The 13665-nt window shown below is 45.6% G+C and overlaps 1 protein-coding gene across 2 annotated transcripts in view; it reads right to left on the reverse strand.

The window, feature by feature from the left end:
- The window catches only part of LOC119308100, a 37545-nt gene extending 33933 nt beyond the window's left edge, over positions 1 to 3612 (reverse strand). The window contains exons 1-3 of one of the 2 annotated variants that reach the window (XM_037584211.1): positions 2990 to 3612; positions 2855 to 2905; positions 2559 to 2631 (exon numbers count right to left, since the gene is read on the reverse strand). In XM_037584211.1, coding sequence (XP_037440108.1) covers positions 2559 to 2631; positions 2855 to 2905; positions 2990 to 3534 — 669 coding nt within the window. In that variant the 5' untranslated portion in view covers positions 3535 to 3612. Of the gene's footprint in view, positions 1 to 2558; positions 2635 to 2854; positions 2906 to 2989 lie in introns of both variants that reach the window. The other variant, XM_037584210.1, reaches the window with a different exon arrangement.
- Positions 3613 to 13665: the final 10053 nt, after the last annotated feature.

The following is a 13665-nucleotide window of genomic DNA, read 5'->3' on the forward strand; positions in this document are numbered from 1 at the left end:
TATTTCTTCTTTTAGTCTTTTCTTATTTTCCTTTTTTTTTCTTTCCTCTTTCCTTTTTCCTTCTTCTTCCAATTTTCTGTTTCTTTTATTTTCCAAAACGCGTGAACTTATTTAGCAGAATCGATGAACTTATATCCAAAATTCGGTGAACTTTGTTCAAATTCGTGATCTTTTTTTTTATCAAAATCGATGAACTTTTTTCAAAATCTGGTGAAATTTCTCTAAATTAGTGGACTTTTTATCAAAATCGATGAACTTTTTTCAAATCCATGAACTTTCTTTAAATTCGTGAACTTTTTTTTACCAAAATCGATGAACATTTTTCAAATACATGAACTTTTTTCAAAATCTGGTGAACTGTTTTAATTTCATGGATTCTTTTTTTAAATAAATGAACTTTTTAAAAAATCGTGAATTCTTTAGTTTACGTTTCCTTTTTTTAAATAATTCATACTGGGAATGAAACACGGGTCTAATAGCCCTATTTTTCGGATATGAACCCATCGAGTTGGTTGCAGTGGAGTTGTTAGTGCGCGAAGGATGTGGATGTTGGCGTCCTGGTTCAAAGCAGAACCGATCCAGCAGCCAGCTACCAAACTCGTCGTTGACGCACACGCACAGCACGAACGCCCAGCGCCCAACCCAGACCGATATGCCAGTCGCCCACTTTGCTAAAAAAAAGAAAGAAACAAAAAACACACGCACTTTGCTCACAAAAGACGAAGAAAAAAAGCACGCACGCAGACACAACAACACTGGTTAGCACGGTGGCGGCTGACCACGACGAGACAGACGATGGTCGACAACGGCCAGTGAGGGTCGAGCAAGTGAGGCGGCTGGGAACTGCCGCTCAGGATGTAGACTGCAGTGCTACGCCGAGGCGCAGCTAGCGGCGAAAGCGAGCAATGGCGCAATGGCACGGAGTCTGACGAGGGGCGGCATCGATAGTTGTTGGTGTGTTTATAAGTTGTTTTTCTATTAAAATATGTTGACATTTTCATTGTATTTGGTCATTCGTTTTTAGTGTGCATTGTTATCGTGTATTGACTCTTTTGGTTTTTAAAGAAATAATCTTCGCCTAAGACTTGGCCTCACCTTAAAAAAAAATTCGTCCACCGCCACAGTGCGGGATGATGCATTACTTCCATCGAATTAGGTGAGACATACCCTCTTTTTGGGACAGTAATGTCTTGAAGTAAACTCAATACCCCTCACAAACTTCCTTCTATTTAAATTTCTGCATGAGGTGTAGCATGCATTCCGTCCCCTCACAAAACGAAGTTATGCATCATGAGTGTGTGTGGTCGGTTTGCGCCTGCGTGGCGCATGCACGTGTGCCTCTGACTTGTAATCGCAGAAAGGCAAAGAGGGAGCTCAACACAAGTATATAGAGTTCAAGCCAGATTTTGTTATAACCATATTATCTGAAATTAAAAGTTATTTTAGTGATTTAGGTGGATCATCTAAATAATAGTTTACTCCACATAATTGGCTTCTTGGGTCATTCGGCTCTAGGCAAAATTGATGAGAAGTTAAAACTCACCAGCACTCACAATACACACATAAACCCTAGATCTTTGCTAATACGACACCTTGCAACCACTCCAAAGTTTTTCCCTCCCACGGAAGGCCTCTAAAATATACACCCAGTTATGGCGGTGGTGCCGCTTTTTTTTTCTTTCTTTGCAGGGCATGCCATTTCCTATTGTTCAGGTACATGTCCAGGGTAGACACAACTAAATTGAGGAGATCATGTGTACACCAAATATATTAGCAAGTCATAAGCAGGCGTGCAGCTACCAGCAGTCACAAAAGCATTCACGAGAGAGAGAGAGAGAGAGAGAGAGCTTAATCATGGGGTGGCGCCATGATGTAACGCATGGACTGGCACCCGTCACCTACAACAGCAACAAAGACCCTTGGGAATCCCGACGTCTAAACTACTGTCCGTAGCTCCAAAGCTCCTTTCACCTACCAATTTTGTGCGCTGCCACTTTAAACTACCATAACATGCAAGATTAGATCTGTAGCAACATGGATGCACTGCTAGGTTTCCCTAGCTACTCTCTAGCGTCCCCTGCCAGTCTTTCCTCCTAACTTTTTCTCTAGCATTCTCTCTATTTTACACAAAATATAAATATAATACGGAGTACCAAAAAAGAGACAAAATATCCAGTGCAGGGCGGTATTTCTTTTTCTTGAGGGCTTGTTTGGATACACCGACACCCGTTTCGGTCACTAGCTTGAATGTGGTACACTCGTACTTGAATAATTAATGTAGGAGTATGTTATATGTATTAGTTTTGGCTAAATGGTTTCTTTCGGATCCTGTAATGGCTGAACGATTAGAACCATTTCGTTTGTTTGGGAGCTCATGGGACTAGTCAGCTCAATTAATAAAGCAAACTTCAGTGAATCATATCCAAACGAAAATCCGAGTAGAAACTATGAAAATATCACTGTTCTGCACTTCAAGGGCACATATAAAACAGAAATTAAGCACAAAGAAAGAGTGCAGACAAATTGCAAGGAAAGGAGACGGATGCTATATGGCATACCTGTGAATTGTCCTCAAGACCCAGCTTGCTAACCAGGTACCCCATCACTACTCTAACTGTCATCCGCCCGTCTCTACTGGCCGTGCAACAAGAGCGCACACCAAAGGAAGTCAATATCTAATGGGTCAAATGTACCAATAATTTTTCCTAATTAACCCAACCAAGAATCCATCATTAATCCATTTATTTGTCGTTAATGACTTTGATCCAAGTTAAAAGATCGATGCGGATGGACCATGCATGCATGGTAATTTGTATTAGTAAAAACATTAAGGCAAGTTTAGGAGCTAACCTACCTAACCCTCAAGTAGCTCCTGTGCACCTGCGGCAATGGCGGCTCCCTTCTCCTGCATTGGATCAACGGCAACCAGTACATGAGCTAACTACCCACATTGGCAAATGCACAAGATCGCAGCACGTGGCGTACTCACTGGTTATGCGCCGCCTGGAGCACGAACCATGTGCCGGCCTCGTGCGCTAGAGGAGGTGCCGCCACCACCACTGAACCCGCCGCCACCGACGGCGACGAAGAACCAGCTGGGAACAGAGACAGCCCTAGCTCTGACAGCGACGGCGAAGCGTCCGGTTGTATGGACGACGAGGGTCCAGCTTCATAGTCGTTTCTTGTCCGTTTCCCGCGCAAAGACGATGAAGCCGACTGTCCGGTACCGAGCTGCAGCCAGGAACTGGTGTCACCGCAGCTGCTACTGGTCGTACTTGGTTCCTGGACGTCGCGCGGCGGCGGAGATGGCGCTGGCGGCAGCTGCTGCTCTGGTTGCTGTTGTGAGGTCGGGACAGTGTCGTCCTTCCTTGTTGGCTGGTGGGGGTGCGAGGGGTCCTCTGCCATGGGCGTGAGGCAGCCGCAGCGGCAGGGGAGCAACGACGACGGCGAATGGAGGCGGTGGCTTCTCCGGATGCGAACGTCGACGGCGGTCGGTCCATGGGCGTGAGGGAGCGGCCGGAGGAACGTCACCATCCTCTCATACCTTCTCCTCTCTTTTGAAGTTGCGCAGCATCGCGGCCGACATTATGGAAGGAGGAGAATGTTCAAAGGGGAAAGCATCTGCGTTTCATGTAGGTTGAGAAGGCCAGTGTACATAACATAAACCCTGGGTGTGGTGCGGGGTAAGGTGAGCTGTCAACGGTGTGTGTACAGGGTCCAACTTTGGACTCTGTACTAGATGGATGTACTAGAAGATGGAATATTTTTTCATTTCTTTAGCATGCTGACATCATCACATGCCACTAGCGGCGTGGCATGATGATGAATAGTTTATTACACTATCAGAATAACTGACGATGCTGACGGCCCAGCTCAAGCCGTCGGCGTAGAAAAGCCGTCAGCGTATATCCATCTGTGCCGACGGCCCTCGTCGTCATATCTCAGCCGTCGGTGTCGCGAGAAATATGCCTACGGCCGCCGTCGGCATAGAGGAGGCCGTCGGCGTAGCACGTGGGCCCGGCTACCCAGGCGGCGACGGACGTTTGACGGCGTCAGGCTACACCGACGGGCTAACGGTGGCCGTCGGCACCGTCAGCATAGCTATGCCCACGTCATCGATCCGCGTCGCCCGCCGGTCCGTGGGGTGCCGTCGGCATAGTCCTGGCCCATGGATCTTGCCACGTCATCGATCCCCGCCCTACGCCACGTCATCGATCCAGGGCTCTACCGTTTCGTGGCCATCGTTGACAAAGGGAAGTTCGTGGCCATGGTCCGCGGGGTGCCATGTCTATGCCGACGGCCTTGCCGTCGGCACAGGCCTGGCCCATGGATCTTGCCACGTCATCGTTCCCCGCCCTACGCCACGTCATCGATCCAGGGCTCAACCGTTCCGTGGCGGTAGCTATGCCGACGGCTTTGGCTTAGGCATATATTTCTAATAATATTTTAATATTTTATTTATTTTTAATTTTTAATTTTTATTTTTTTTTATTTTTTTGCAAAACTAATTTCATTAACTTAAATGTGCCTTATGTACAGAAAACATATATCGATTGCCCCCCCCCCGACACGGGCCTTGCTTCGGTCGTGTCACGGAGAGGTTGACAGGTCGGGGTACCTATGGGGGGGGTAGCAATGCCGCCAGGTGTTGTGATGGGCCCTCCTAAGGTTGTGGAAGCGTGGTGGCAGGTGCAGGCACCCAGCACGCGGCTCCGGGGTGTGCCCCCCTCACGGGCATCGCTGCCGTCGTGTCACAGAGGGGGGAAACGACCACGTCGGGCCGACACGGAGGGAATCTTGGGGTGGGTTAGGACAGGACGGTGTTGGGGTGTAGCTATGGGCTGGGCTATAACAACCAGGTGAAAAGGTCCACCGGTCAAACCCCGTCCGGCGAAAGTCAAAGGGCTAGACCCGACGGTGGTCTGTGTCAGGGTTAGATGGGACGGGGTACCTGTGGGGGGTAGCAATGCCGCCAGGTGTTGTGGTGGGACCTCCTACGGTTGTGGAAGCGTGGTGGCAGGCGCAGGCACCAAGACACGGCTCCAGGGTGTGCCACCCTCACGGGCGTCGTTGTCGCCGTGTCACAGAGGCGGGAAACGGCCACGTCGGGCCGACACGGAGGGAATCTTCGGGTGGGTTGGGCCGGGACGGTGTTGTGGGGTGTAGCTATGGGCTGGGCTATGACAACCAGGTGAAAAGGTCCACCGGTCAAACTTGTGTCCGGCGAAAGTCAAAGGGCTAGACTCGGCGGTTGTCTGTGTCAGTGTTAGACGGGACTGGGTACCCAGAGACGCGTGCCGCCTCTTCGGACATGCCACCACACCACCCCACATGTATGAGGGCCCGGTGCGATGCTCCGATGGCATTGCTACGCCTGCCCAGGTCCCCCGTTGATAGAGGCAAAGGTGTCCCGTCTTTCGATGAGATGATGGATTTCGCTTTGGTGGCAGTCGACTTTGACGATCCGACTACGAACGTGCGTGGACGTCGCGCCTTAGCAATCGCTAAACCAACTCCGAGAGGTTATTGACCACGCCGGAGCACGATCAACCTGACCACGAGGGTCTGTTTCCTACGAGCAAACGAAGAACAAGCAAGAAACTGAGATTGCAATCTGGATATTGCGAATATAAGATGAAAGCTTTATTGATCAAGGTGGGGTTCTGTGACGCCTTTGTCTGGTCGTTGAACACAAACGAAGTACGCGAAGTTGCAGCTATGGCGAACTTTTAATCTAAACAAAACCCAAAGTCTAAACGGCGCCCTAAGGGCTGTATATATGGAGGAAGAGGGCGGAATTTCGTGGCCCTTGATGGAGGGTCCGAAATCAACCCTATCTCTTGTTTCCCCACACATACGGACTCTAAAAATAGCCTATACTTATGTATTTCGAAATTACATGGGCCTGGCCCAATAATAAGGTGACGCAGCACCTAGAATAGCCTCGGGACAAAATTTATGAAGTGGCATCTTGTATATTTCGTCCAAGGCTTCATGCACCCATTATGGTGGCTTCAAAGTCCTGAAATCATCACTTGTAACTCCGTTCTGGTTCCCCTTGCGCATGGCATCATCTCCATGCTTGTTCTTGCTCCAATGTCCATCCTTCTCCAAGCTAGGCCCTTCACTTGTAAGCAAAACAAGTGTATCCAATTTAGGCAGCATCATATTCTCATGAACATTAGAATCATTACCAAGAAACGAAAGTACCTGATAATTTAATTGGCGTGCGCGAGCTCTAGTAATTGGTCCAGTATATGTAGCAGTAGGGGCTGTGGGTGTAACAATGGTATTGATGTCCTCATCATCCTCCCCTTCTTGAAATGAAGTCGTCCTCGACGGAAGCTCATTTTCGTCTCCCAAATAAGGCTTCAAATCTGCAATGTTAAAAGTGGGACTAACCCCAAAATCTGCAGGCAGCTCAAGTTTATATGCATTATCATTTACTTTCTCCAACACCTTAAAGGGACCAGCAGCACGTGGCATTAGCTTTGATTTGCGCAAATTAGGAAATCTATCCTTACGCAAATGTAACCAAACAAGATCTCCAGGTGCAAACACAACATGTTTTCTACCCTTATCTCCAGCAAATTTATATTTAGCATTCATACGCTCAATGTTTTCCTTAGTTAACTCATGCATTTTTAAAATCAATTCAGCACGTTCTTTAGCATCAAAATTAACCTTCTCCGAAGATGGAAGAGGCAACAAATCAATAGGTGCACGAGGTAGGAAACCATACACAACTTCAAAAGGGCACATCTTAGTAGTAGAATGCAATGAACGATTATAAGCAAATTCAATATGAGGCAAGCATTCCTCCCACATTTTCTTATTATTCTTCAAAACAGCCCTAAGCATAGTAGACAATGTTCTATTGACTACTTCAGTTTGTCCATCAGTTTGGGGGTGACAAGTAGTACTAAAAAGCAGTTTAGTCCCCAACTTAGCCCATAAACATCTCCAAAAGTGGCTAAGAAATTTAGTATCATGATTTGAAACAATAGTATTTGGCACACCATGCAAGCGAATAATTTCACGAAAGAACAAATCAGCAACATTAACAGCATCATCGCTTTTATGACATGGTATAAAGTGTGCCATTTTCGAGAATCTATCCACGACAACAAATGTGCTATCCCTCCCCTTCTTTGTTCTAGGTAAACCTAAAACAAAGTCCATAGATATATCCTCCCAAGGAACACTAGGTACAGGCAAAGGCATATATAAACCATGAGGATTGAGTCGTGACTTAGCTTTTTGACATGTAGTGCAGCGAGCAATAAAACGCTCAACATCCCGTCTCATCTTTGGCCAAAAGAAATGTGTAGCAAGTACGTCCTCCGTCTTCTTCACGCCAAAGTGTCCCATTAGTCCTCCTCCATGCGCCTCCTGCAACAACAAAAGACGAACGGAGCTAGCTGGAATGCATAGCTTGTTAGCACGGAACACAAATCTATCATTAACGACGAACTTGTTCCATGTTCTTCCTTCTTTACAATTCTGCAATACATCTTTAAAATCAACATCATGCACATATTGATCTTTGATGGTCTCCAAACCAAATATTTTGAAGTCAAGTTGTGAAAGCATAGTATAACGACGAGACAATGCATCAGCAATAACATTTTCTTTACCCTTCTTGTGCTTAATGACATAAGGGAAAGTCTCAATGAATTCAACCCATTTAGCATGTCTACGATTCAGTTTATCTTGACTTTTAATATGTTTCAAAGATTCATGATCAGAATGTATAACAAATTCTTTGGGCCACAAATAATGTTGCCATGTTTCTAAAGTCCGAACAGGAGCATATAATTCTTTATCATAAGTAGAATAATTCAGACTAGGCCCACTCAATTTTTCAGAAAAGTATGCAACAGGTTTGCCATCTTGTAATAACACACCTCCTAATCCAATTCCACTAGCATCACATTCAAGTTCAAAAGTCTTATTAAAATCAGGAAGTTGGAGTAAAGGAGCATGTGTCAACTTATCTTTCAATACCATGAAGGCTTCTTCCTGTGCGGTACCGCAAACAAAAGGCACATCCTTCTTTGTAAGCTCGTTGAGAGGTGCAGCAATGGTGCTGAAATCTCTCACAAAACGCCTATAGAATCCAGCGAGGCCAAGAAAACTCCTCACTTGTGTGACCGTTTTGGGCTGCGGCCAACTCTCAATAGCTTCAATCTTGGCTTCGTCAACTTCAATTCCCTGTGGAGTAACAACATAGCCAAGAAAAGATACTCGGTCGGTGCAAAAGGTGCACTTCCCAAGGTTACCAAACAAACGTGCATCACGTAGAGCAATAAAAACAGCACGTAAATGTTCCAAATGTTCTTCCAAAGATTTGCTATAAATTAGTATATCATCAAAATAGACTACCACAAATCGTCCAATGAAAGCACGTAAAACTTCGTTCATTAGTCTCATGAAAGTACTAGGCGCATTAGTTAACCCAAAAGGCATGACTAACCACTCATATAAACCAAACTTAGTTTTAAATGCTGTTTTCCATTCATCACCCAATTTCATACGAATTTAATGGTAACCACTACGCAAATCAACTTTGGAGAATATTGTAGAGCCACTCAATTCATCAAGCATATTATCTAGCCTAGGAATAGGATGACGATAACGAATAGTAATATTATTAATGCCTCTACAATCAACACACATACGTGACGTACCATCCTTTTTAGGCACTAGTATAATAGGAACAGCACAAGGACTAAGAGATTCGCGTATATAACCTTTGTCGAGCAGCTCCTGTACTTGACACATAATCTCCTTCGTCTCCTCTGATTGGTACGGTATGGTGCACGGTTGGGTAGCGATGCACCGGGAATTAAGTCAATTTGATGCTCAATCCCTCGAATGGGTGGTAATCCCGGTGGCACGTCTTGTGGAAAGACGTCAGCGAACTCCTCCATAATGTTAGTGACAGCAGGGGGCAAAGAGGAAGGCACGTCCTCGAATGAAAATAATGCCTCTTTGCACACAAAAGCATAGCAAACAGATTTGCTGAAATCTAGCTCATCAATATCAGATTTGGTGGCAAATAAACATGCACTTTTCAATTTAATTTCAGAAGCAACACTAGATGGTTTATTATTAGGCTTCATTTGTTGCTCAAATTCTTTTGCCACAATCTGATTTTCACTCTTATTCTTCTCCTGTTTTGCTTTATTAGCTCTATTAATATCATCTTTCAAAATAGAATCAGGAGTCATAGGAAGCAAAGTAATATTTTTATCCTTATGAACAAGAGTATAATGATTGTTTCTACCATGGTGTACAGCATTTTTATCAAATTGCCATGGTCTACCAAGTAATAAGGAACATGCTTGCATAGGTACCACATCACAATCAACATAATCAGCATATGTAGAGATACTAAAATGCACATGAGCAGTACGTGTTACCTTAACCTTGCCACTGTTGTTGAACCATTGGATGTAGTAAGAATGTGGATGTGGTCTTGTGGTGAGAGAAAGCTTCTCCACCATCTCCATGCTAGCCAAGTTGTTGCAGCTACCTCCGTCTATGATGACGCGCACAGAACGTTCCTTCACAACTCCCTTGGTATGGAACAAATTGTGCCTCTGATTTTGCTCAACTTGTGTGACCTGCACACTCAAAACACATTGAGTAACTAAACATTCATACCTGTCAGCGTCTTCAGGAGCCATGTATTGCGTCTCATGATCAGAATCATCTCCACCATGTTCTTCACGTGTAATAAGAGCCAAAGTCTCCTCATCATAGTCACTAGCGGACTCATATCCACCATCCGCGGTAGCAATCATCACACGCGGAGATTTGCATTCTCTTGCATAATGACCTCCTCCCTTACAACGACGACAAATAATATCACTTGTGTGCCCTGTTGATGCCATGGAAGAAGAAGAACTCCGTGCAGGCCCAGCAGGTGCGCTCTTGGCAGATAATGGTGGTTGTGCCTGTTTTCTTGTATCACGACTGGAGGAGGCACCTAATTGAGGTGCTGGTGCAGTTGAAGTAGAAGATGCACGCGGTGTCCATGATGAAGGTCGGCCTGCAGAAAAGTTAGTTCGCGCCAATGCTTGTCGATCCTGCACTTCACGTTCAGCTTTACAAGCAAGATGGAATAAACGAGTGATATTAGTATACTCCTTATAGTCTAGAATGGTCTGAATATCTCTATTTAATCCACCCAGAAAACGTGCAAGCATAGCTTCATTCTCCTCAACAATACCACATCTAATCATGCCAGTTTGTAATTCATGATAATATTCTTGTACAGAATTTTTTCCTTGTCTTAAGCGCTGTAATTTTTGAAGCAATTCACGTTGATAATATGGTGGAACCCAACGAGTACGCATAGCAGTTTTCAAAGCAGCCCAAGTAGCAGGAATAGGATATAATCTACAATGTTCAGACCACCATGCACATACAAAACTAGTGAAAGCACAAACAACAGCAGCAACCCGTCTCTCCTCGGGATATTGTAAACATGTAAAACGTTGTTCAATTTCTAACTCCCAAGTAAGATATATATCAGGAACATATCTACCCTCAAATGGTGGAATATTCAATTTCAGTTTAGGAATATGGACATCATCTCGTACCTGAGGTGTTGGTGCAGGCCTACCATTACGAATATATACCTGAGGTCGACTTGGTGGTGGTGGTGCAGGTGGCTGCACGTAGTGCTGATTTTGATCAACCTCATACTCATAATCTCCCACATAATCATCCTCCTCCGCATCAGCAGCAGGAGCCACAGAAGTATCAACAGCAGCACCAACAGTTTGGCCAAACGCAAGAGGAACACGGCTCGCTCGGCGAAGGTCTATTTCGCGACGTGGAGGTAGTCGTTGTTGTTGTTGTTGGAGAGGTGCGTTAGGTGCAGCGGGTGGTGGTGGTGGAAGACGCACGAGCAATTCATTAAACTTGTTATCGAGCTTTGTTTCGAACGTCTTCTCCATGCCATCTATCTTCTCCATGGCCTCTTCAAATCTGTTTAGCACATCTTGCACCTGTCCACTCATCATTTGCTGAAATTTATCATGCAAATCCTTATTCATCATGTTCTCCCAGTCAGTCTCGTCGGCTTGTGATCCTGGCATGGTTAGCAGCAATAGAAACACACAAGAATATGATCCTACAGACTACTAACAAGAGGTGGTGGTGGGTGTCACAAATCCGTCAAGCAAATCTCAAATTCTTACCAGTTCTTAACCAGCAGCAGGCGGTGACCGGCAACCGTTGTAGTCAAAAACTCTCAAAGCTTGGATAGAGCGATTACCAGGGAGAGTCAAACGCACGACGTAGATGTATGTGGAGCTGGGAAGGCTTATAATATGGTAGCAAAAAGGGTCAGCAATAATCAATTCAGAGATGCAAAGTTGAATAAACGCTCAACGACGGTACTGTGCTGGTCCTAGGCTAGACTGTGCTAGAGACGCGAGCCTAGACACCAACAAAATCACGGCGCGGCACGTAAACAAGGGAAAAGCACACTCTGGATTTTTTTTTGCTCTTTTTTTTGCGCTGTTTTTTTTCCGAAACCTACTCCGGCAAGGAAACACGAATCGGAAACTAGATGGATCCCGAAAACAAACCTAATAAGCAAGGAACTTGGATTGGTGGTGGATATATGGTGGTGGTGAAGGAAATATGCCCTAGAGGCAATAATAATGTTATTATTTATTTCCTTATAATCATGATAAATGTTTATTATTCATGCTAGAATTGTATTTACCGGAAACATAATACATGTGTGAATACATAGACAAACAAAGTGTCACTAGTATGCCTCTACTTGACTAGCTCGTTAATCAAAGATGGTTATGTTTCCTAACCATGAACAATGAGTTGTTATTTGATTAACGAGGTCACATCATTAGTAGAATGATCTGATTGACATGACCCATTCCATTAGCTTAGCACCCGATCGTTTAGTATGTTGCTATTGCTTTCTTCATGACTTATACATGTTCCTATGACTATGAGATTATGCAACTCCCGTTTACCGGAGGAACACTTTGGGTACTACCAAACATCACAACGTAACTGGGTGATTATAAAGGAGTACTACAGGTGTCTCCAATGGTCGATGTTGGGTTGGCGTATTTCGAGATTAGGATTTGTCACTCCGATTGTCGGAGAGGTATCTCTGGGCCCTCTCGGTAATACACATCACATAAGCCTTGCAAGCATTACAACTAATATGTTAGTTGTGAAATGATGTATTATGGAACGAGTAAAGAGACTTGCCAGTAACGAGATTGAACTAGGTATTGGATACCGACGATCGAATCTCGGGCAAGTAACATACCGATGACAAAGGGAACAACGTATGTTGTTATGCGGTCTGACCGATAAAGATCTTCGTAGAATATGTAGGAGCCAATATGGGCATCCAGGTCCCGCTATTGGTTATTGACCGGAGACGTGTCTCGGTCATGTCTACATTGTTCTCGAACCCGTAGCGTCCGCACGCTTAAGGTTACGATGACAGTTATATTATGAGTTTATGCATTTTGATGTACCGAAGGTTGTTCGGAGTCCCGGATGTGATCACGGACATAACGAGGAGTCTCGAAATGGTCGAGACGTAAAGATTGATATATTGGAAGCCTATATTTGGATATCGGAAGTGTTCCGGGTGAAATCGGGATTTTACCGGAATACCGAGAGGGTTACCGGAACCCCCCGAGAGCTATTTGGGCCATAGTGGGCCTTAGTGGAAAAGAGAAGGGGCTGCCCTAGTTGGGCTGCGCGCCCCCCCTTTCCCTAGTCCTATTAGGACTAGGAGAGGTGGCCGGCCCCCTCCTCCTCTTTTCCCCTCCGAGGAATCCTAGTTGGACTAGGATTGGAGGGGGAATCCTACTCCCAGAGGGAGTAGGACTCTCCTGCGCCTCCCCCCCTTGGCCGGCCAGCCTCCCCTCCTCTCCTCCTTTATATACGGAGGCAGGGGCACCTCTAAACACACAAGTTGACACAAGTTGATCCACGTGATCAATTCCTTAGCCGTGTGCGGTGCCCCCTGCCACCATATTCCTCGATAATACTGTAGCGGAGTTTAGGCGAAGCCCTGCTGCTATAGTTCATCAAGATCGTCACCACGCCGTCGTGCTGATGAAACTCTTCCCCGACACTTTGCTGGATCGGAGTCCGGGGATCGTCATCGAGCTGAACGTGTGCTCGAACTCGGAGGTACCGTAGTTTCGGTGCTTGATCGGTTGGATCGAGAAGACGTACGACTACTTCCTCTACGTCGTGTCATCGCTTCCGCAGTCGGTCTGCGTTGGGTACGTAGACAATACTCTCCCCTCGTTGCTATGCATCACATGATCTTGCGTGTGCGTAGGAAATTTTTTGAAATTACTACGTAACCCAACAGTGGCATCCGAGCCTAGGTTATTGATGTTGATGTTATTTGCACGAGTAGAACACAAGTGAGTTGTGGACGATACAAGTCATACCGCCTACCAGCATGTCATATTTTGGTTCAGCGGTATTGTTGGACGAGACGACCCAGACCAACCTTACGCGTACGCTTACGCGAGACCGGTTCCCTCGACGTGCTTTGCACAGAGATGGCTTGCGGGCGACTGTCTCTCCAACTTTAGTTGAACCAAGTATGGCTACGCCCGGTCCTTGCGAAGGTTAAAACGG

Source organism: Triticum dicoccoides, chromosome 5B (genome assembly GCF_002162155.2).
Source record: "Triticum dicoccoides isolate Atlit2015 ecotype Zavitan chromosome 5B, WEW_v2.0, whole genome shotgun sequence".
Lineage (NCBI taxonomy): Eukaryota > Viridiplantae > Streptophyta > Magnoliopsida > Poales > Poaceae > Triticum > Triticum dicoccoides.